Raw genomic sequence first — 22,714 nt, 5'->3', positions numbered from 1 at the left:
AAAAAAAATAAAAGTTTTAAATTTGGACAAAAAAACGTGCATATGTGCAAAATACATGCTCATTTTCATTTCATTTTCAATAATATATTTTAATACATGTATAAAATATCCACTATCCTAACCCAACAACAAAGAGTTTAATGCAAACAAATAAATAACTACATATTGTTTCTTTTTCCACTGCTCCCGTGCATAAAAATTACCCTCGCAAGGATGGCACAAAACTGCTGAAACAACATTCGCAATTCAACTCCTCATTATTGATACAGCGCTTTAAAAATAGATGCTGCCTGCAGCTTTAACATTACTAATTAATCCGCCCCCCCAAAAATGAGGCCTTCTCATTTATAGAGCAGTATAAGACCCAGTGTTTACACAACTAAGACGTGTCTGCCATCTAGTGGTGACTGGTGATATTACAACTTAAAACTACTGTCGACCCCTGCATACTTGTAGTTTGGTAACCGCTGATTTGCATATCCAAAGATTTTGTGGGGATCAAAATTTGGTTAGATTCAGGATTTTTCTCATTTTGTGTGGGATTTTGTTTTTCTTCAATTTTCACTGTTGTTTATGGAAAACGCAGATTGAATGTTTATCAACATTTTTTTGAAAGAATGTTTTGGATTTGAAAACCCCCCCCAAAAAACTAAGAAAAAACAACAAAAAAAACATGCAATTCAGAGTGTGTGGCTCTGTTTGCCCATCCTTGAGCACACTCATGGATCCCGTGTGCATTGCACGTAAATGACTGTGAGTGACTACAACTTCTAATTCAGTTTTTGGTAAAATAGTGGACGAAGCCAAACAATGAGGTGTGTGGGAATATCATGAAAACAAACACGTCAAACAGATGACTTCCTGTCAGGGACCAACATCCCTTCAAAATACACACACACACGCATGCACACCCCCTCACACACACTCATTGTGCTCACATGCACTTCACTCATATACTTCCTGTTTGTGTGTTAAGTCTACTTGCAGAAGCAGCTAGCAGCCAGTAGCGTGCGTGTTCATCTGTCACTCAGGCCACTGGATGGAACCGAGCTGGAGACCCTCCTCGACTCGGAGGCTTCGGCACTCTTCTGAGACGCTCACACACGATGGATGCCGGACACTAGATTGAAGGTAAAATTCTGGAACAAAGGGACAGTTTTTAATATGGGCACAATGTCTTATGTGAAATGTAGATAACTAGTAAAACTTGTTCTGACATGATCTTGTGTTGTTTTCAACTTGATAAAAAATCCATTCCATTCATTCTATTCTCCCTCTTGGCATAACATTAGATAGACCTGCACAATCTGATAAACTGCAATGCTAAATGCTAAATAATTAAACTAGGCTAGCACACAGAACACAAACTTATTCCAAGGTGAAGCAACCACTTTCCTCGATAACCACCTCCTTTATATGCAATGGTGTGTGAAGTGCACTTCATGCCTGGTATGAGCAGCTAGTTTTGATGCCCACTATTATTTTATGTTTATTGTCGATTGGGTGGATAGTTTTAGTTCGTTTTATTTAGCTAGATAGTTAAGAAGTTTTTCTGAGTTGATGCCAATCTAACCCCTTTTTGATGACTTCTGATTCCCCGGAAATAGACCGACCCTGAACAAAATAAAATATTTGACGATGGGCCATGGGGGTGGGGGATGATTGGGTTCGCCCCCCCCTCCGTTGGACCCCCTTTTGTACACCCCTGTGTACAAGAAGGCACAAGAAGCATGAATTATTGACTTAGAAAAAGGCAAACATTTGTCCCAGTTTGTAACATTGACAAAGACATCTTGAAAAATTCTTGATTTATTTTTTTATTAACTCCCCCCAAAAATGTAATAAAAATAACAACATTCATGTTTTTGGAATGTGTGAGGATGCCAGGTTGCCTGGAGAAAAACGGTTATTTCTACCGATTCACATGTCCAAGCATTTAAGATGTGCAGTTCAACAAAAGTAAGAAAAAAGTTCACTCTAAGAAAAGGTGTCGACAGAGTGACTGACGTTTTGCATCGAATATGAAATCATCAATTAGTCATTCTATACATGAGAACGCTCCTTAACGTATGAAAGACACACTCGTACTGCGATTAGGATCTGTGCTCAGTCAGCAGATCTTTAAAGACTTTGGTGGCAGGCGCATGCGCGCTGCTACGGTTGCCCCATGACGACACACTGTTCCCGTTCAGCTGCAGGAAGGGAATCATCAATTTTTCGTCGAAATTGCTTCATCATCGACACAAGTTGTTGAGACATAGATCAACGACACGGGCTGATAGTAGTAGAGGAAGACGTTTGTGAAATGGGGACACGTGTGGATAGATGCTGATGTGTGAACAAAAGTATTGGGACGTCTGGCTGTCCCGCTAGAAGTGGAAGCTGCTGTATAAAAGCTTACGCCCCTAGGATCCTATTGTTGTCGTAGAAATAATTATTATTGCGACAATTTTTCGATTCTCCAAATGATTCGCATTTTTCACCGCCTAAATATGCACAAAAACTCGCCAAACATTGCACATTTACAGGGGTCATACTTGCGCACCCGTGTCCTCGAGTTTTCATTGCTTTGACTTCAAAATTGTTCTGTACCATCTCAAGACCTGGGACATTAACAGGGATACAAATGTTGAGTTTTTGGCTTACTATATCACGGGGGCGGGGCGTCAAAATTTGCCTTTCATATTTCTTACACCACAGCAGACGAAATGGTTCACAGCCTGAAAACATCTCTATTTTTGCTTGATATTCATATTTCATATGCAAGTCAGGATTTAGTCTAACTGTGAAGCAATTCACCTCCCACACCATCAGAGTTATGGATGTATACATATTTGGTGTTTTCTATATTCTTTAATAGTAACATTACGTGTTCCGGTCATGTAGTGGTACACGTAGACTCTAATAACCAACTACAGTTTGCTGACAGCGTGAACTTGAAACATATTCATTGGATAAAAAGTTTCCTTTGTTCCCTTTGGGAGATATTGTTTCAAAATCAGCCGCTCAATGGACTCCATCCATCATACGTGTAGCGAAAAGTCTTTCAGTCAAAGGGAACTTCTCCTTGAGCCACAAGAGGCCCTCTTCCCATGTAGCGGTTGAATGAATGGAACGCTGGATGTGAATGAGCATCAGCCTCAATCAATCAATGTGAAGTGTGGATGGAGGGAGGAGGGGCACATGTACTCTACTCCCACAATCCCATTCACACATATAGAGTGTGGCTGTTCTTTCCTTCATCTCCTCCTTTAGTCTGTGGGAGTAAACCTGTGGGTCGGATCACACCGCAACAATGGGGAGGCACCTGCTTCCTCGACTCAACATGGGAAGTTGCGCTTCCCGCCAGGAAGCAGTTGGTAATGGGATCGTCAGATGTGAGGAGATGGAGGAGGGAGCAGGCGGGGTGGGCGGCATGAGAAAGACACACAGGTGAAGGTGCCATCCAGGTGGGCGTGATACAGCGTTAAAACGAAGAGTTAAACAGGCCGGATATTTTTGGGGCGGATTGAGAAATGAAATAAAAATTTTGAGTGAGTTGATTAATGTGAATAAGATGTAAAGAATGAGTTCTTGCACCTTATGTTGGTTTCTTGTTAAGCAGTTTTGTGCCGTCCTTGAACTGTATTTTTTAATCCAAGACAGCCCTTTGCACTGGAAAAAAAACTGTATTAGTATATTATGCTTTAAACACATTGTTGTTGGGTTAGTGGATCTTTTATTTATATATATATATATATTATATTTATATATATAGCTGATCTGCTATCTAAATGAATGTTGATAAAAGTGAATTATTATTATTATTATTATTATTATTATTATTATTATTATTATATAAATAGATTCTTACAGCCAACATTCATCCAAATTTTGACTTCGACACTTTAGCAACACAATAAACGTGGTAGAGAAGTCGTTGTTTATCACACCATCTACCGTCATTGTTTCCTGAAATAAAATACACTCGTATACCACTCTTGCCCAACGCATTCAAAATACAAGCAGAAAAAAAAACTGTGGAATGAAAGTCGATATGATTTGAGTGAATAAGCCGTCAATTGCAGTATGCTAAATGCCATCACAGGACAATTGATCACTCTCGATTGGCTGATAGCTAACCAATCAGTGCATGAGATCAAAGTGGACTACAACAAATCAAAGCAACTGTGAAGAAAATAGCATGTCGTTAATGAAGCTCAGCACAATGTAGCTTTTTAAATAGATTTGTCCCTTGTGCGCCGGCAGACCTCACAATTTCTCTTTTGTGAGATTACTGGAGTGTGTGTGCTCCATGTGTGAAAGAACTTAGTACGACACTTTAGTGCGTTGTCGTGTCACTTTGGCCACCACATTGAAAAAGTTCTGGTCTCAACCAAAATAGCAGTAAATGCTAAACTCTCCTGGCTTCTGCCTGATGACAGTTGGAATAGGCTTAGATAATGGCTGGATGGATATTTGATACACATTTTGCATGATATCCAATTAAAATTTCATGAAAACAATCCCTGTGTATCGCTATGATAGGAAATATAGACGTCTTATATGTCTCATTTGTTTAAAAAAAAAAAAAGTGGAAGTGACCCTGTTGACACCAAAGGACAACATCCTCTTATGAAATGCACTCACAGTCATCGCACAGTTGCAACATACTACAAAAAAATTCAACGAGTGTGATGACATTTTGGAGGGCGTATGGAAGATTAGGCTTGCGGTAGTTTTTGTTACATTGGGGTAATGGGACAAAGCAACATTATTATTTGTTCCTGCGCATGCCATGTGAAAATATGTCTATCTTTGTCTTATGTTATAAAGTTTTGAGAGATCTACACCCAGCTGATTTAATCAGTCATCCGATTAAATTGGTTGGGTCCTAATAATTACCACCTATCATGTTAACAGTTTTAAAATTAGAAAGAATAAAAAATGTTGCAGGGTTTAAAGATTGCTAATGTAAAAGTAATTGTAAATATTGGTAATATTCTTGATGTTTAAAAAAAAAAAAATTGTACATCAGGTACAAGTTATTTACTTTCTTTCGTGTTGCGGTCGGGATTTTTTTTTGTTTACACTCAAAGGAGAACCTCAATGTTGCTCACTCTGTGAATTCTTGGGTGACCCCCTTCTGAAACCAATCTGCTGGAGCTCTCTTCAAACAACTTCAAATAAAGCATCTTATATTTTGGAGGTTTTACTTCTATAGAGGAAATGTGCCAAGTTTGTGCCCATTCTTGTCTTTTTAGAATCGAGGAAAATTCCCATCAATTTCTTGTGTTGCAACCTCAGAAGTACCCAGCTGTTAAAATGTTCTAAAATGGAACATCTTTAAAAAGCAATATCCTCTTTACATAAAGGAAGTACTAGTGCTTCTCAATTTCAAATAGACGCAGTGTCCAATAAGAATTTAGCTAGCTTGTGTTGCCCCGTTTCATAGTACGCCTTCAGAATGAACCATGCGGGCATCTGTGCTGTGTGAGTGAACAGTTGCGATAGCCAATCACATCACGAGTTGGTGACATTAAGCCTTCTTGCAGGCCTCACGTTAAAGGTGACGAACATGTCCTGCGATGAGATACTCATGTGTGAGAGGGCAGCGCTAAGCACAATCAGATTGATTACAGATATACTTGCAAGACCATTTTCAAGACGGACCTTTGAAGAGAAGCTAGCTCTAGTGAGCCGAGGTCCTCCAACCCGAGTAGTGCATAAGTGTTTGTCTGGATATTATTTTTCCCGCCGCGGTGTCATAAATGATGATGTTATGATTTATTCAAGTCAGACTAAGTTGGACTTTATTGAAGTTCTCGGTGGGAAATGCATGGCCTGCCATTACTACTACTACTGCTACTATACAATACAATACAATAAAACTTTCTAAAGTGCATTTCACAACAGCTGGAGCTGTAACAAAGCGTATTTCATATGGTGTAATATAAAGTGGCAGGTAATTAGAACACAAATTAAAACACAAACACGTTTACAATATATACCAGAAGAACAGCTGAACACTACTACTACTACTAATGCTAATGCTAATGCTAATGCTAATATAATAATACTAATAATACTACTATTACTAATAATAATAATATTAGTAATAATAATAATAATAATAATAATAATAATAAGTAGAAAAAGTGACATAATAGGTTTGTAAATTGCAGTTGCATAGAATTGTACTTAAACAACAAATAATAGTAATAAATGTGTTCTTGCGATTTGCAATTGTGCAGAACTGCGCTGGAGGAAAAAAAACATTTCAAACTATTATTAAAAAAATAAATGTGATGATCATAATGATAAATGAACAATAATAACAATAGGTGGAACACGCGTGACAGACATTTTGTCTTTTTAATTAAATGTATTTAGATGATAGTTTTTGAGTATTCTGTCTCTATTATCAATCCATCCATTTTCTAAGCCGCGTCTCCTCACAGTGCTGGAGTCAGTCCTAGCTGCCTTTGGGCAGTAGAACTGGTCCTGCGCTCACGCCGCTGTTCATCATGCCTACAAACAATTTAGAGTGTTCAATTAAACTTCCATACAAGTTTTTTGAATATGGACTGTTCTATTTAATTGTGCTATTCACTCCATGTTTTTATGAAGTGCAATATTTTAGAGTATATTGGCACATTACACTATTTTAGGGTTCTGAGGTAGATTAATAGCAAATTTAATACACTTCAATCACGAAAGATAATTTGATCACCAACTGCCTTGAATTGACAGTGGTTAAACTTAATTGATATCTCGAGCATTTTGTGCATATTTTTAATATATTGAAAATATTGTTTGTTTTGGCTGACTCTGTCTGACACAGCTGATTTATGACCAAGACTGCGCGGATGTTTTTCTCCACACGTGACATTTTTTTTTTAGGAACTATGGCAACAAAACAGCAGCAGAAGCATTAGCCTACTGTGTGATTCAAATAGAAAAACATCCCCTTTTTCTGTCTTTAACAGTCAATATATTTGTTTGCTGGATGTCATGTGAGGAAGTAGCACATCTTCCACAGAAGAGATGAATTGTTCGGTGACTGTCTGTTTATCATATCTCCATATTTAATCACAGTCATCCTTGTGTGCAGAGCGTGAGGCAACATGCAGCACACCTCTTGCACGGAGGACAGGATCCAGCACGCTCTGGACCGATGTCTGGATGGACTGAGACAAAGTCCCACAGCAGCACACCGCTGGGATGGTAAGACCTCACTCATGACCATCGCGTAGGAATCGCGGTGCAATATTAGGATGCATGTTCGTGTGATAGTGGTTAAAAAGTTCGATGATAAGGTCATGAAGGCCCTTTTTATGGGTTGAAAGCTTCGAGTGTTGGAAAAGCACATGGATGTTTCTATCATTCCATTCAAGCAAAGGGCAGTGTGCTGTCTCTGACCAATGTAGAAAAAAAATGTCAGCTAAAACCGATTAAATTCTGGAAAAATGGTAATGAGAACAGTGTGTTGCTATTAAGTTGTAGAAGTTAAGTGATGGTTCACACATCCTGGTACTTACACTGTGTATCACTATAAGCATATTGCTCTATGACAGGTGTGGGCAAACTACGGCCCGGGGGCCACATGCGGCCCGTTAAACGTTTTAATCCGGCCCGCTGAACTTGGAAAAAAAATTTAATGAATAAACCTTGTTAATGTTTTATTTTCTAATTACTGTGGTTTTTCAAATATATATTGTTGGGATGCTTTTGTTCACGCTCATTTAAAATAAAATGTATTTATTTTCTCTGATGAGGTGAGGTTACCAAAACACTCCATCCATCTGCTCTCGGTCGTGCCCCTCTGGCAAATTTTAGAACCGATTGTGGCCCGCCAATCAAAAAGTTTGCCCACCCCTGCTCTATGAGTATATTTTTGTTGTTAAAGATATTGCATTTCCTCTAAAGTATTTACTCAAATTATACGAGTGCCGCGATTCAATTTAGTGTATGCTTTGTAAGCGTGACAGCATTTTGACTTGGGCTTGAAATGTGTCAGTGGGTGTTGGAGGAAGTTGTGTGGCTTGACGTCTGGGAGGAAGTGGTGGCACTGACAAGAAGTGTGTACAAGCGTGTGTGAGTGTGAGCGTTACATTTTATGTCAAAAGGGCTTTCAAGGTCGACTGAACTTTTTCTAGTGGTACCCGCTCAGTACCTCATATTGCACAAATGCTTCAGCTGTCACCAACAGTTTTTCTGCTTAACCCAATAATCAGTTAACTACATCGATAACGTTGTTGATTGGTGCAGATAACCGGCATTTTAACTTAGATATAATTAGGAAGGAATAATGTTGTGTTTTGATTTGTATCATCATTGCATTAGATGATAAAGTCTGTATTCCAATAAAATGTGCAAAAAAAATTGTTGTAGCCAGTTATCAAAATATAAATAAATACACTTTGAATTCAAACACAGTAAAGTCAAAATGTTAAGAGAAAGAAGTCATACTTCTACAAGTTGTAATATACACAAAAAATGCTGATCTTTTAAAAGGGAAGTCATGTAAAATATATATTTTTTTTTTTACAATTTTTTTCATGCGGTAATCTGATTAATATTACATTCGTGTAATAGGCTATGGAATTCAAGGGCTCATATAGAGCGGGATGGTCCATTTTTCAACACAATGTTCAAATAATGTTTTTTTTGGGGGGGTTTATTTGTTTTTGTTTGTTTTTTTTAATCAGGAAAATTATTTTATTTATTTTTGTTGGGGGGGGAATTAATACAAAAGTATGGAGCTGAAAAATGCCGTCTGCTAATATTGTCAAAATAAGGGGACCAACCGGCTCCAAAATGTATACGCACATCTCTACATGGGTCCACTTCAACCTCTGAAAACAATGATTAGCCTTTCCAACGCTCACTTAAAAGAGCATCTTACATGCATCTTTTGACATGTCTTGTCTGTTTTCTTTAAGACAACACGAAGCAAACACAATCCATTCCGAGAGCGGCCATGCCAGCAGCAGCCGGCCGCCAGCTGCATCCTGAGACTTTACAAAACTTTAGCGTAGCGTAACATTATTCCTTCCTAATTACATCTAAAAACTACAAGCAGTCACCGCCGGGGTTCGGGTGCTCATTCATGCTCTTGTCCGCGTCAGCCAGTGAAATGAAGAAGCGACTGGCACAGTGTTTTTGATTTGGTGGAGATGTTCATGGTTTTTGTCTCATACATTTGATCCAAAATATTGAGCTGAACGCATATATATTTTCAAAGATTCAAGTGGACAAGAGTAAAAATGTGCATTTGAATTTTGGTGGTTCCCGTTACAGATAACATAGCGGACGGACAAAACAACATTATAATGCTTGCTTCTCTTCTGTGACGGAGATAGGCTGAATCCAAAAGGGAGATGAGTCAATTGTCGCAAATCTCATTCCAAAAAAACCCTGAAATCACTACATCGTCTTTTAGGGGGGTGAATTTTAGTACCAATGTCATTTTTACATGCAAACCTATTATATAAGTGCCAATATTCAGTCGGATCAAGTGTCCCTTTAAGCAGCATAATCCACCCTATTTTTTATCCATCTCAGTGGGCGGCCATTTTGCCACTTGCGTCTTTTGTTCCAGTGCTGATGTGCTCGGTGGGCCGGTCAATGAACCGCTGGAGCCTGGAGGAGCTGGTCAAAAGGGACCCCGACAACTCCATTATCCTCTTGGAGCAGATCCTAAGGAAGACCAAAGAGGTGAGGTCAAACAAAACACACACACACACGGAAATCAATGGATGAATCGTGAGCATTTATATCATTGTGTGCAGGTGCAGGAGAGGTGTCAGTATGAGCTTGTGGCGCCGCTTGCCATCATGTTCACTTCCACACTGCTGCAGGTACAAATCCTCCACCACATAATCCCCTTTTAATCCCTAAATACTGTTCACTGATCTCATTTTGTAAAAAATTGTTGACCAGTGTATTCGGCAATATGACAAATATCGGCACCAATCATTAACTGATAATTGCTCGATCCCCAATTATGACCTCAAATGTCCTCATAATAATTTTCTCTATGAAAAACAACAACTAAACATCACAAAATGTATCTATGGCCTGTCTGACATTAATAAATGTCTGATCAATATTTTATCGATCAGACAAAGGTGAAAGTTTATTTCTTTAGTTTATTACTCATTTTTTAAATAAAATTATATGCTATTAAACTAAGTGATGTCCCTATTCACGTAAATCATTAAAAAATAACAGTTATCATGATTTGGAGACTGACCATATGTGATGTTTGCGAGCGATGCTGATACCCATTTTGGGTTAAAAAAAAAAATAAAGCCAATGTCCGATATATTGACCGATAAGCAATGTGTGAAATAATAAATAATGTATAAAACATGAATTGGCAAGACTTTCTGTTCACCATGCATAACTTTCTCCATTCCACCAGTTTATTCACCTCTTCTTTTCCCAAAGTCCACATGACTCTCCTTTTCAATTTTCTGTCGCACCCAACTGGAACACCTCATTTCTCTTTCCAATGTTGAAATTGGACAGATTTGACCCAAAACAGCATGCAAAGGCTAAACCTCTTCATTTTTTTCCATCCTTTCCAGACGCCATACTGTCCGCCAGACACGGAGCTACTCGAGAGCGCCGTGGAGGTGTTCGGTGCCTTCCTCACATGGCCCGAGCCGTACTGCAGCGTGTGTCGAAACCTGCTCTCCACACTGCAGCTGGAGATTAAGGCTCCAGGTATGTGCTGTGCTTCAAATGCTGCAATAGTCAGTCAGTCTATTCCTGAGATGTTATCAAAATAGCGTCCTAATGTTGCTTTCTCTTCCTCAAAGGGATTTCCTTTCAGAGACTGGTGAGAGAGGAACAGGACCTGAACACCAGCTGTCACTCCTCCAAGACTATGTATGTCCACGTTAACTTTGTTGTGTTGTGTTGACAAATAATGACACCAACTTGTCAAACAAAAACACACAAAAATTGACCTGTTTGTAAATGACATTTTTATTCATTACATATTGTAATTTGTTTAACTTTTAAGAGACCAATACATTATGTACATTACATTATGTACATAAATATGCTCCTTGTTTTAATTCGAATTGTTTGATGTCTGATTTGTAATTCAATTAGCAATGAAAAAAATGTCATGACATTTTCAGGCATGTTTCGAATTGTATACCTATTGGATTATATCATTTGCATTTGCAGTTTGATGTTTGTTTATTTTCCATTTAAAGTTAATTTTTAATTAAATTTTTAGTTATATTTAGTTAGTTATTATTTCCAAGCCATGCTCACTTTATGCACATTCATATTCTCTACATTTTCTTATTATTTTGTTTGATGGGTAATTTACATTGTTTTTATGATTAAAAATTTGAGTTAAGTATAATTGCATTTTTATTCAAATTGTTATTTGAACACTCATATCCCTTGCCTCTTCCTCGTTTGATGCTGGTTTTCAAGTTGAATTCAATTCAACATTATTATACGACCAATCGTTCTCCTCATTCTATTACACGTCTATACAGTGGACCGTCACAGGTCAGCATTTGCAAATGAACCTCCTTGCAGAATTTTTCTTTCTTTTTTTTTGTTGAGGAAATCCTGCCTTTTCTCACAGTATAATACAAGTACAACCTTTTTCCTATGGCAAAATACTCTCTACACTGTAGGCATCTCTAATTCTATGTGGCTTTTTCCAACTGTTTTGGGATCATAGTTTAAATTTATAATTTAAACAATCAACATAGGCAAACATAATCACTTTTTGACCCTATCTCCTGTAGCGTTTCACTGTGCGATACCTTCGTGCACTGAGTCACATACCAAATTCCCCCCCAGACTCACTTATGTTACTGATTTTATATTCCCCTGTACTATATTTGGACTGTATTCATTTCCACTGACATTACCTTTCTTAACGGTTCCAGAACGGTGCTGCTGATGAACCCGAGCGAGTTGCCAGCTGATTTCTTGTCAGTGGCCGAGCAGCTCAGTTGCGTTCAACACTCTGAGAAAGACACCTACATCACTCTCATCAAACATGCCTTCCAGTCCACGCTTGGCACCAAATATCCACTCTGCAGTATCCATTCAACCTTGCAAGTATGTTCATATGTACAAATTGTAAAATCCATGACATAGTTTTGCTTTGAATTCAATTTCCTTTTATGGTAAATATAGTGTGGTTCTTTATAGAACCCGTTATCCGGTGTATTTAGGAAACCACTTTACAAAAGGAGTAGCCTTATTCATGCTTAATAACTGCTATACGAAGTGGTTCCTTGTGAGGATCGCTCCCCAGCCGGGGCTGGGAAGCGGTGTGGGTGGATTCTTAAGGCGCAGACAAGGGAAAATATGGTAGGAACAATATTTATTGTGGCCGGCAAAAAACAATTTACAGTCGATAGGCAAGGGGAGTTGCTATCAGAGACAATAGTGGAGCTATACTTACAGACGCCGGGCGACGTGAACGAAAAACACTGGGGGAACAACCTTCCCCCAGGAAAAGAAAAACGATTAACAAAAGGAGCTTGCAACGCAAGAAAACCGAAAACAAGAATGTCCTTCCTCCAAAGGGTAAGGTTAAATCCAATCATCGAAAAACACAAAGCGAGCCGAAACGTAGCTGAAGACATAAACAAGGTAACAATAAGCACGATCAAGACACGGAGCAAAGGTTGGCAAAGACTATAGCAAAGGCACAAGGCGAGAGCAAGTTGGTCAGCAATAATCCGACACGCGGAGGTGCGCGTCGGAGGCTTATATAGTCAGTAATCACTGGCGTGATGAGTTACAGCTGAGCGTCTCGTGAGCTCGCCCCGCTCGTGGCCGCGTCTCCGGGCAACGCGCCCTCGACCCCGCCCACTCTGCTGCAACGACGAGGCACGGATCGTGACAGTACCCCCCCCTTAACGGACGGATTCCAGACGTCCCAAACAACACAAATACACAGTCCAAGAACAAGGGTGGGCGGAAGGGGTTGGGAGGTGGGACCACCACCCGAGTTCGAGACCGGTCTGGCGGATGTCCGGGAGGCCAGACCAGGGACAGGAACGTGGAACGGTGGCTGGTCGTCGAGCCCCGCCGGGACTGGAACGTGGAGCGGCGGCTGGTCGTCGAGCCCCGCCGGGACTGGAACGTGGAGCGGCGGCTGGTCGTCGAGCCCCGCCGGGACTGGAACGTGGAGCGGCGGCTGATCGTCGAACCCCGTCGAGACGGGAACGTGGACTTGAGGCGGACGCACGATGTGCTCCGCCGAGACGTGAACTTGGGACGGACGCAGGGAGTGCTCCGCTTGAACGTGGACTTGACCTTGAGACGGACGCCGGGCGTGCTCCGCCTGAACGAGAACTTGGGACGAACGCACGACGTGCTCCGCCGGAACGTGAACTTGGGACGAACGCAGGACGTGCACCGCCGGAACAGGAACTTGAAGCGCCAGAACGGGGCTCAGCAGTTGGCGAGGAGCCGGAACGGGACTCAGCAGCTGGCGGGGAGCCGGGACGGGGCTCAGCAGCTGGCGGGGAGCCGGGACGGGGCTCAGCAGCTGGCGGGGAGCCGGGACGGGGCTCAGCAGCTGGCGGGGAGCCGGGACGGGGCTCAGCAGCTGGCGGGGAGCCCGGAACGGGGCTCAGCAGCTGGCGAGGAGGCGGCGTGGTCTGCCGCAGCTGGCGAAGGGGCGGCATGGTCTGTGCCGCTGACGGAGAGGCTGCGGCGGGCCGGGCGCAGCAGGTGGACCGGGCGCAGCCGAGACGGGGAACCTGATCCCTAACCTGCACGCCCTCCTCGGCGGACCGTAGGCAATGCGCGTAGCAAAACGGGCTCCAATTTTGGATTGAAAGGCGCCCCCAGTCGATGACTGGGTTGTGTGAGGTTAGCCACGGAATTCCTAGCACGACGGGGGCTGACCTGGCCGGCATGACGAAGAAGGAGCGCTTCTCGATATGGTTACCCGACAACTTTAAGGTAAGAGGCTCGGTTAAGCGCCGGACATCGGCCAGCTCGCGCCCGTCGAGGTCATAGATCTTTTTGGATCTATCGAGCTCGGTGACCACGCAGCCGAGTCGGGACACTAAGCCCGCATCAATAAAGCATTCGTCAGCGCCAGAGTCAATGAGTGCGCGAATCTTGATGCTACCACCGAGTCCCATGATCTCCCCGGCCATCTCCAGTCTCAAGGGGGTACCGGGACTGTCCGGATCCCCTGCCACGCTGGCAGCCGGCTCTTGTCGGGGTTCTTTGGCCGCGGAGGAGCGGTCCGCGGACTCACAGTTAGTTGGGGGGCGAGGAGACGATCCCTGGCGAGCGGCCTTCTCCGGGCACCCTGCTACTCGGTGTCCTGGCAGGCCACAGTAGAAGCACGCCCCCGTGCTGCGCCGACGCTCCCTCTCACGAAGATCCGGGCGGCCCGGACCCGGCTGCCTGGACTCGTCGGAGGTTGACCACTCGGAATCCCGGATGCGTGGACGTTCGGGACGGCGCTGCTCCCACTCCCGCTCTCGAAGCTGCTCCCGGGGCGCCTGGCGGGTTGCCCCTATCTGCATGGGCTCGTCAGCTGGTGCAGGCTCTGGTACCCGGAAAAGCGGTAGCTCGGCGCGGCGCTGCTCCACCCCTCGCTCTCGGCGACGCTCTCGCAGGCGGTTGTCCAGCCGAATCGCCAGGGTGATCAGCTCCTCCAGCGTCTCGGCGTTGTCACGGGCTGCCAGCTCATCTTTTAGAGCCGAGTTCAGGCCTCTCCGGAACACGGACCTCAGGGCGCAGTCGTCGAACCCACTCTCGGCTGCTCGGATGCGGAAGGTGATCGAATAATCCGCAACAGATCGTGAGCCCTGGATACAGTCCAACAGTTCGGCTCCGGCCTCCTTCCCGCGGACCGGGTGGTGGAACACCCTTTGAAACTCGGCGAGGAAGTTAGGAAATGAGGAGCGGATTGCTGGGTGCGCGTTGCTCACGGCCATGGCCCATGCACTCGCTTGACCAGTCAGGAGGCTCATCATAAAAGCTACTTTTGAGCTGTCTAGCGCATAGGTTAGGGGCTGCTGGTCAAAAATCAGCATACAATGATGAATAAATGGGCCGCAAAGGCCAGGCTCTCCGCCGTAGCGGTCGGGATGAGCCAGGTTAGGCTCCTTAACCGGGTAACCTGGGGGCGGAACCCCGGAAGGGGGATCGACCGGGTTGGGAACCGGCGAGGCAGGGTGAACTGGGGTACTCAGTCGGACCCCTAGGCTCATGAGTTGCTGGACCAGTTGGCCGACCGCGACGCGCAGGGTCGCGAGCTCGGTCGCCTGTTGGCCCACTAAGCGTCCTTGGCTGGTCAAGGCATGAAAAATTTTCTCCTTGTCTGCAGAATCCATGGTCGGATTATTCTGTGAGGATCGCTCCCCAGCCGGGGCTGGGAAGCGGTGTGGGTGGATTCTTAAGGCGCAGACAAGGGAAAATATGGTAGGAACAATATTTATTGTGGCCGGCAAAAAACAATTTACAGTCGATAGGCAAGGGGAGTTGCTATCAGAGACAATAGTGGAGCTATACTTACAGACGCCGGGCGACGTGAACGAAAAACACTGGGGGAACAACCTTCCCCCAGGAAAAGAAAAACGATTAACAAAAGGAGCTTGCAACGCAAGAAAACCGAAAACAAGAATGTCCTTCCTCCAAAGGGTAAGGTTAAATCCAATCATCGAAAAACACAAAGCGAGCCGAAACGTAGCTGAAGACATAAACAAGGTAACAATAAGCACGATCAAGACACGGAGCAAAGGTTGGCAAAGACTATAGCAAAGGCACAAGGCGAGAGCAAGTTGGTCAGCAATAATCCGACACGCGGAGGTGCGCGTCGGAGGCTTATATAGTCAGTAATCACTGGCGTGATGAGTTACAGCTGAGCGTCTCGTGAGCTCGCCCCGCTCGTGGCCGCGTCTCCGGGCAACGCGCCCTCGACCCCGCCCACTCTGCTGCAACGACGAGGCACGGATCGTGACATTCCTAATTAGGTTAATACATTGCTAAGGCTTAAATAATGGCTTTAAGTCACAGGATAACACGTACAAGCTGGTCCTCACTTTTAGCTTTTCTTCTTTGCATCTATTCTGTTTATTAATAATTTACATACTATGCATACTCATTAAAAGGTTTTGGCCTCATGCTAAAGTGGTTCTTTGTATGTGACATCATGCGCTGGGTGCTGGGGTTACTTGAAATCAACTTTGATCTTGTTGTAAAGGTGGCCAGTATCGGCGTCAAGTGTTGACTGCTTTGGTTTCGCATTGCGAATGTCACATTATGTTCGCAATGCGAGCCCGAGACATCAATTTCAGTTCACGGTAGAGGGCGATATTGGCCAAAATGATGGCCCTATGAAATGGATGAAAATGGATGGATTAATCTGCTTGTTATTGTTACATAAATGCAGTATTAATCCGAATGTTGTGCTTACACTAGAAGAGGCACATAGAGAATATTCTAGAGAAAAAAACATTTGCATTTAGTTCCCCTTTAACTCATTCATTGCCATTGACGAGTATAGTCGTCAAATAGTACATTTCCTTTATCTGGGCTGGTCGTGAATGAGTTAATTGTGAATGTTCTGATAATCATAGACCACTAAACCTACTAAAACAATTTGAATTTAAAATGAATTAACCTGTGCAGGCAAAAGCAGCTGAGGAACTGAGGGAGCTATTCTCCATGGTCAGTGAGGTGTTAGAGACAGCTGCAGCCATGAGTGATCCTTTGGAGGGACGTGGTCATGTGATCCAGGAACTGGAGGGACTGAGGGAGAAGCTGAGCATCCCCGCATCAAATGGAAGGAAATCGGATGGTAAAATTACTAAAATTCAAAAATAAGTTTCCAATATTACTGTCCATTTTCTTGATTATTATTTCTGTTTTCCCCCATGAACAGGAATGCTACAGACATTCCCAATCCCCACAGCCAAGTGTTGCATGTTCCACTGGGAAAAAGACAACTTTGGTAAAGTGAATAGCTTTTTTTAACTCATATTTATGTGTCTGAACAAGTACAATATAAAACTACCTTCTCATGCAGTATTTTGTGAGCAGAAAATCCAGCCAAGAACTCTAGCTGCAGTGTTGTTGTATGCGCATTGTGCATTAACATTGTAATTGAACTATTCTTTGGTTCTGGGTTACAATCTTGGTTAAGGACCTACTGTTTGCTTTTTGTATGTTGTCCCTGAGCTTGCGTGGCTTTTCCCCCAACTACTCGGGCTTCATCCCTCATCCCAAAACACGCATAAATTATCCATAGATGTGAATGGTTGTTTGTCTCTACATGTGTTCTCTGATTGGCTGGCATTCACCTTAAACGTCATCTTGGATGGGCTCCAGCTCAACCACGCCTATGGTGAAGCCAAAAAATCGATGGATACTAATCTGACTCCTTTGATAACTACAGATGTCCTTAACACCCTTCTGGAGGACGAGCCGCAAAACTTGTCCACGAGGGAGCATCCTAAGGAGGATGAGGATGAGGTGGACATAGAGGACGATGAGGGCCATGACACCTTGTCCATGGTGTCGGAGTCTTACGCACCCTCATTCAACTCTGGAGCAGACAGTGACTTTTTCGAGGACTCAGACGACTCCATCAGCTCCCCAAAATCCGCAAAGTCTTCAGCTCGCCTCAGTCAGCACTTGTACCGCCTCCTCCGGAAGCCTAAGAGGTCGTTAAACCGTGCCAAAAGTTTGGGATACACGGAATCCAAAGACTTCTCGGTGGTGCGCGAGATCCGTTCTAACTCGCTCCCCCACCATGTGCAACTACGCAGTCCCGAGCCGTCCTCCTCTCAGGCTCTGCAGAATCAGACCGTCCGACAGGTTTGCTTCAGGAGGAGGCCCATCCTCAGCTGCGACGAGGAAGAGAAGAGCACCACGCTGAGGGTGGTGGTGTTCGGCGCCGACCATGTCGCTGGCAAGGTGGCGAGAGCCTACAACAGCCTGAGGCAAAAAGAGAGTGCTTGTCCTCGTCTCAGCCGGGCCTTCAAAATTCAGTTCTACTTTGTGCCTGTTAAGAGAGACTCAGCAGTGGGCCAAGCTTGTCTCACCTCTCCTAGCTCTAAAGGAAGTCATGTAAGTAGACCTCGTCTTCAAAACAATACCCACAATGCATTTCTGTGTGGTTGGATTTAGGGTGTTCCCCAGCTTTACTGCGGTTCAAATATTGTACATCGCAGATTCTTTTGAAAAATGTATCTACAGGAGAGCGACTGTCAGCGCTGTTATCTGCCACATGTCACACGCGGACACTCACACACAGACTGTCCAGAGCTTGAGCCAACCAGCCAACATCCTTCCAGCTTAGCACATCATCTAGCCCCTTAGATACTATAGCTACCACACAGATACATATAACGTTAAGTATTTTTGAAATATTATTATTATCATTATTATTATTATTAATATGAATAACAACAATAATAACAGTACTACTACTACTACTTATAATAATATTAATAACAATAATAATAATAATAATAATTATTATAATAATAATAATAATAATAATAATAATAATAATAATGGTAATTATTATTATTATTAATAATAATAATAATAAGAAGAAGAATAATAATACTAGTGCTCATTTCTCAATAAAATACAAATTTCAACATTTTTTGCTATTTCGGAGGAGAGCTTGCAACAGATGACATACATACAGAAGGCATAAATTCATTGAACTCATTAATTGATGGTTTTTTTCCCCCAACAGGAGGTTATTAGCCTTAATGGAGCTGAAGATAGCACTAATGACATTGCCCATCTCCTCGGGATGCTGGATCCCTGGTACGAAAGAAACACACTCAGCCTACTTAAGTTGCCCGCCAATATCGTCTGTCAGGTACAGACCACTTCTCACAACTATATTCCACTGTATTTATGATTATTCAGTGTTTAAAAAAATTACTGTACTGTCCTACAGCAAACATCCAAGACCGAGTCAGAGTCGTATGACAGTTCATATGAACAGCGGCTCCCCATTCTCGCCGACCTGGTCCTCTACTATTGTCGTTATGCTGCACGGCCTGCTCTGATCCAACTCTACCAAGCTGAGGTATTGACATGCTCACTGTGCGCGCACACACACACACACACGCACACACGCACGCACACCCACGCACACGTACACACTCACGCGGTCTAATTCAGTGAAAGAAGCTCAGTATCGTATGATTCTCCTCAAAATTGTCACCATTGGGAACACTTGAATTGGTACAACATTGATTCCTGCGTTTTGTTTTTTTTTTTTATTTTAATCAGTTGAAATTCAAAAGCCATAACGCGCTACATAGACAAAAACAGAGCCACACCTACAAACAGACTACACATCACGGCGTTGTCGTGACTAAAAATTTCACTGCAGAAGCCACCAAGTGACACGCCTTTTGACGCCTTTTGTTCCTTTTATTGTTATTTATCATAAGATCATTCATATTTATGTGACCACAAAGTCAATACGTTATTTCTCATTAACTCGCTGCTAATAGAGCTTTGTTGTGATAATTGCATGAAGGAATCCAACAAGGATGAAGTCATGAGACTCACACAAAGGAGCCTTTCTTTGTCAATTAAAAAACTCTATTCAATATTATTATCATTGCTGTTATTTTTATTTCGGTAATTGGCTTTTTATTGTATTTATTGTGCTTTATATTTATATTTTTACATTTGATCTATTTTTCACACACTACATTATTTTCTTGGGCTTGTCTAGTCATGCGGTCAAATCACTTCTTCGAAAGCCCCTTTCAATAAAAGTTTACTTTGATTCTAATTCACCTCATAATTCCTTAATACAACTTAGGATACCCTAAATGAAAACAATATTAGCTTCACCCTGGAACCAGGAATAAGAAAACCAAACCTTGGAGATATCTGCGTTTGCGTCTGAACTATTGTTATCATTTTGTTTTGTTGTAGTTGACGTTAGCCAGTGGCGAGAGACGGACGGAGGTATTCGTCCATTCCCTCGAGTTGGGTCACACTGCAGGAACCAGAGCCATCAAGGCTATGGGTGAGCGGAAGACAATGAATAACTTGATTGTTTCCATACTGTGCAAAACATGACTGGTTGTTACCATGTGCTAATGGGACAACAATAGAGGAACATCAAAAAATATTAAGAGGATACCAAGATTTAGTTCTATTTTTTTTAGTTGTGTTTGTAACCACAGTTGCCACCTCTGATTTCCTTGCAGAAGTAAAACTAGCTCAATTTGACTCGTGAAAACAATTCATTTTTGTTTTGTTTCATGAGTCACCCTCGTCAGGTGGGAGTGTACTCAATTCAACTCACTTCACAATAAGTAGCACTTTGGCTACTAGTGACCAGTACACCTTAAACTTTTATTGCCACTCCCCATTTATTGTCAAATTAACCATAAACGAATGAGAATTACTCCTGGTGTTCTGTTGCTCCATCTACACAAATAATGGAGCAACGCATTTACACAGATATCAAAATACACACAGACATAAGTTTTTTTTTTTTATCCTTTATGAAAAATGGTTAACATTAAATTTTCTACCTAGTCGCTTAGTAGAACAGTAGAAAAAAAAGTACTTGTCGTCTCCATCATTTATGTCCGCATGACTGTATTACACTTCCCCCTAGTGGCCATTGTGGGCAAACCAGAAGCTGAAGCAAAATCAATTAGATCGAGGCATCGAATGAAAGCACAAATATAAAACTCTAATCTCAACTAACCGCCGTACTCCTTCACCTGAATACATTTGTCTGTTTATGTCACTCAGGCACTGCAAGCAAACGTTTTGGTATCGATGGTGATAGAGAAGCTCTGCCTCTACAGCTTGACATCATGTACAACAGGGTAAGTCACTCTTATCTCTATATATTGCATTTTCAAAAGGCTTCCTGTAATTCTAATATGACTATTACGTCATCATTAATCATTATTACATATCATTGCTTCATCCCAAATATTTCTTTTGCTGCTCAGTTGATGATTAGTGGCAGGAGCCAGTGCAAAAGAGAATCAAAAATGTGCACTTCTGTCAACTTGACCAAAGCGTGCAAGAATCCGGAAGAGCTAGGTGGGTTCTGGTGAGAAATGGTTGTATTTTTAAACAGTTCTTTGATCATTTTAAACCCAATAAAGAATAATGAATCAATACAGTTCTAAATACCAGGATGTGTATTTTTCACTGTCAGACTCGCAGTTGGAGTGCCTGCAGCTCAGCATGACTGAGGTTCTAAAGAGACAGAATGGGAAAAGCAAGAAGAGCTACAATATGGTGAGCTTAACTGTTTACAGACATTTGACAAAATAAGCAAAACTTTTTTTTTAATCAAATGGTTGATTAATAGACATGCCCATGAACTTGAGCAAAATTCTATCAAATTTATTATTTTTTTACATAATGACTACATTTACAAACTGGTTAGTCCCATTTTTAACGGTGCAATTTTAGTGCACCAATGAGCTGCAGCCTTTACAGCTAAATTTGGCGGTTACAGACGGCATGTGAACAAATTACTGACATGTAATCTCAAGGGTGTCTTTTTTTTTTTAATAGCAACTGAGTTTGACTGAGGTGAAGGTGGACAAGGTGCAGGTCACTGGTGCTGCAGACACAACCTTTGCTGTATGTCTGGACCAGGATGAGAAGAAGGTACTACAAAGTGTCATCAGGTAAGACAAACACACATAAACTTCGATGTAAACAGAGAAAAGCTCACACTCTGGTAAATGTGACCTAAATCAAGAAAAATGCCATGTGTCCACTCGTGTCTAACGTCTGCTCTGTCTGCCGTGTCTTCTGTCTAGGTGCGACATCTCCGTGTGCTCCAAACCCGACAGCACCTCAGACTGGAGGCAGCGACGGGCCGAGATGTCGGCCCAAATTCAGCCCCTGCACCCGACCTTCTGCTCCCTCCTCTGCCTGCCCATAGTCACCTTCAGTGGAGCACTACCCTGATCCTAAGCTCTTCATTCAGTGGCTCCAAAGAAAAGTGTGCATCAACACAAAATCAATGGTCAAGACTGAATTTTGAATTCTCTGCTTAAGCAACAATTCAACAGAGATAAAACTGGAAAAATGAATGTAGTGCAAACTAAATGTGGACTCTCAACTCTACAGTGAATGTAGTGTTCCATTTCCACATACATATTTTCTGTCACTGTATCTCCTATGCCTTTTGGGGGTATAATTTCTGCCAAACTGCATATAAATATGAGCAACAGAGGGCAATGTTGTCACAAATTTGGATTTTGGTTGAGGCAATCATCCAGAAGTGGTGATACTGTACAGATATTTTGTTTATAGTGTACATATTACTTTTCCCTTTTTACACCACCCCTCCCCAAAAAATGTATTTTTAATGCACATTTGAGAATTTTTGACACGTTTGATTGAACTCATTGTTTGCACTTTCCATGTCCCAGGACAGAAAACCATCTATATTCGGCTTGTTCCTGCCAGTGTGAGGAAAATGTCCCGCACGTATTCCTGACTGAAATTATTTTGTTTCAAAAAACGTAGAAAGAACTTCATCTATGTATAAAAGAAATGTTCAAAGGTCTAATACGGTACTTTTAAGGATAGGATAACATGTTTTATAATTGTATGTTAATTATTCTCTTTGTTTTTAATCAATTCTTTATTGATTGTTTTTTATATATATAAAATATTAAAATTCAAATCATGAATTGTACTTAAAGTAGCTCATTTACTTTGGCAAGCAATCTCA

General features: G+C 42.2%; 1 protein-coding gene across 2 annotated transcripts; it reads left to right on the top strand.

The window, feature by feature from the left end:
* The first annotated feature begins 962 nt into the window (after positions 1-962).
* pik3r5 (phosphoinositide-3-kinase, regulatory subunit 5) lies at positions 963-22,673 on the top strand. 2 transcript variants are annotated; one of them, XM_088303501.1, is made up of 18 exons: positions 963-1,131; positions 7,094-7,206; positions 9,584-9,699; positions 9,774-9,842; positions 10,575-10,713; positions 10,809-10,878; positions 11,910-12,084; positions 16,636-16,804; positions 16,889-16,957; positions 17,402-18,075; positions 18,716-18,844; positions 18,926-19,057; positions 19,924-20,017; positions 20,758-20,834; positions 20,964-21,057; positions 21,176-21,258; positions 21,541-21,656; positions 21,792-22,673. In XM_088303501.1, the coding sequence occupies exons 2-18, from the start codon at positions 7,107-7,109 to the stop codon at positions 21,940-21,942; spliced, it is 2,457 nt and encodes an 818-aa protein (XP_088159627.1). In that variant the 5' UTR covers positions 963-1,131; positions 7,094-7,106; the 3' UTR covers positions 21,943-22,673. The 2 variants fall into 2 exon arrangements, with proteins under 2 accessions (XP_088159627.1, XP_088159628.1); XM_088303502.1 differs by lacking the exons at positions 21,541-21,656; positions 21,792-22,673 and having other exon boundaries at positions 20,964-21,067; positions 21,176-21,238.
* The last annotated feature ends 41 nt before the right edge of the window (positions 22,674-22,714 follow it).

This window comes from Idiotropiscis lumnitzeri, chromosome 8, assembly GCF_059441095.1.
Source record: "Idiotropiscis lumnitzeri isolate Australia: NSW breed Sydney's pygmy pipehorse chromosome 8, RoL_Ilum_1.0, whole genome shotgun sequence".
Classification (NCBI taxonomy): Eukaryota; Metazoa; Chordata; class Actinopteri; order Syngnathiformes; family Syngnathidae; genus Idiotropiscis; species Idiotropiscis lumnitzeri.
This window is presented reverse-complemented; position numbering and strand designations above follow the sequence as displayed.

Bases quoted from the DNA above. Each gene is read 5' to 3' on its own strand.
- pik3r5 (XM_088303501.1), top strand. From the start codon at position 7,107: ATGCAGCACACCTCTTGCACGGAGGACAGGATCCAGCACGCTCTGGAC. The intron at 9,843-10,574 runs GTACAAATCCTC...CATCCTTTCCAG, and splicing joins TCACTTCCACACTGCTGCAG to ACGCCATACTGTCCGCCAGA. The intron at 21,657-21,791 runs GTAAGACAAACA...TCTTCTGTCTAG, and splicing joins GTACTACAAAGTGTCATCAG to GTGCGACATCTCCGTGTGCT.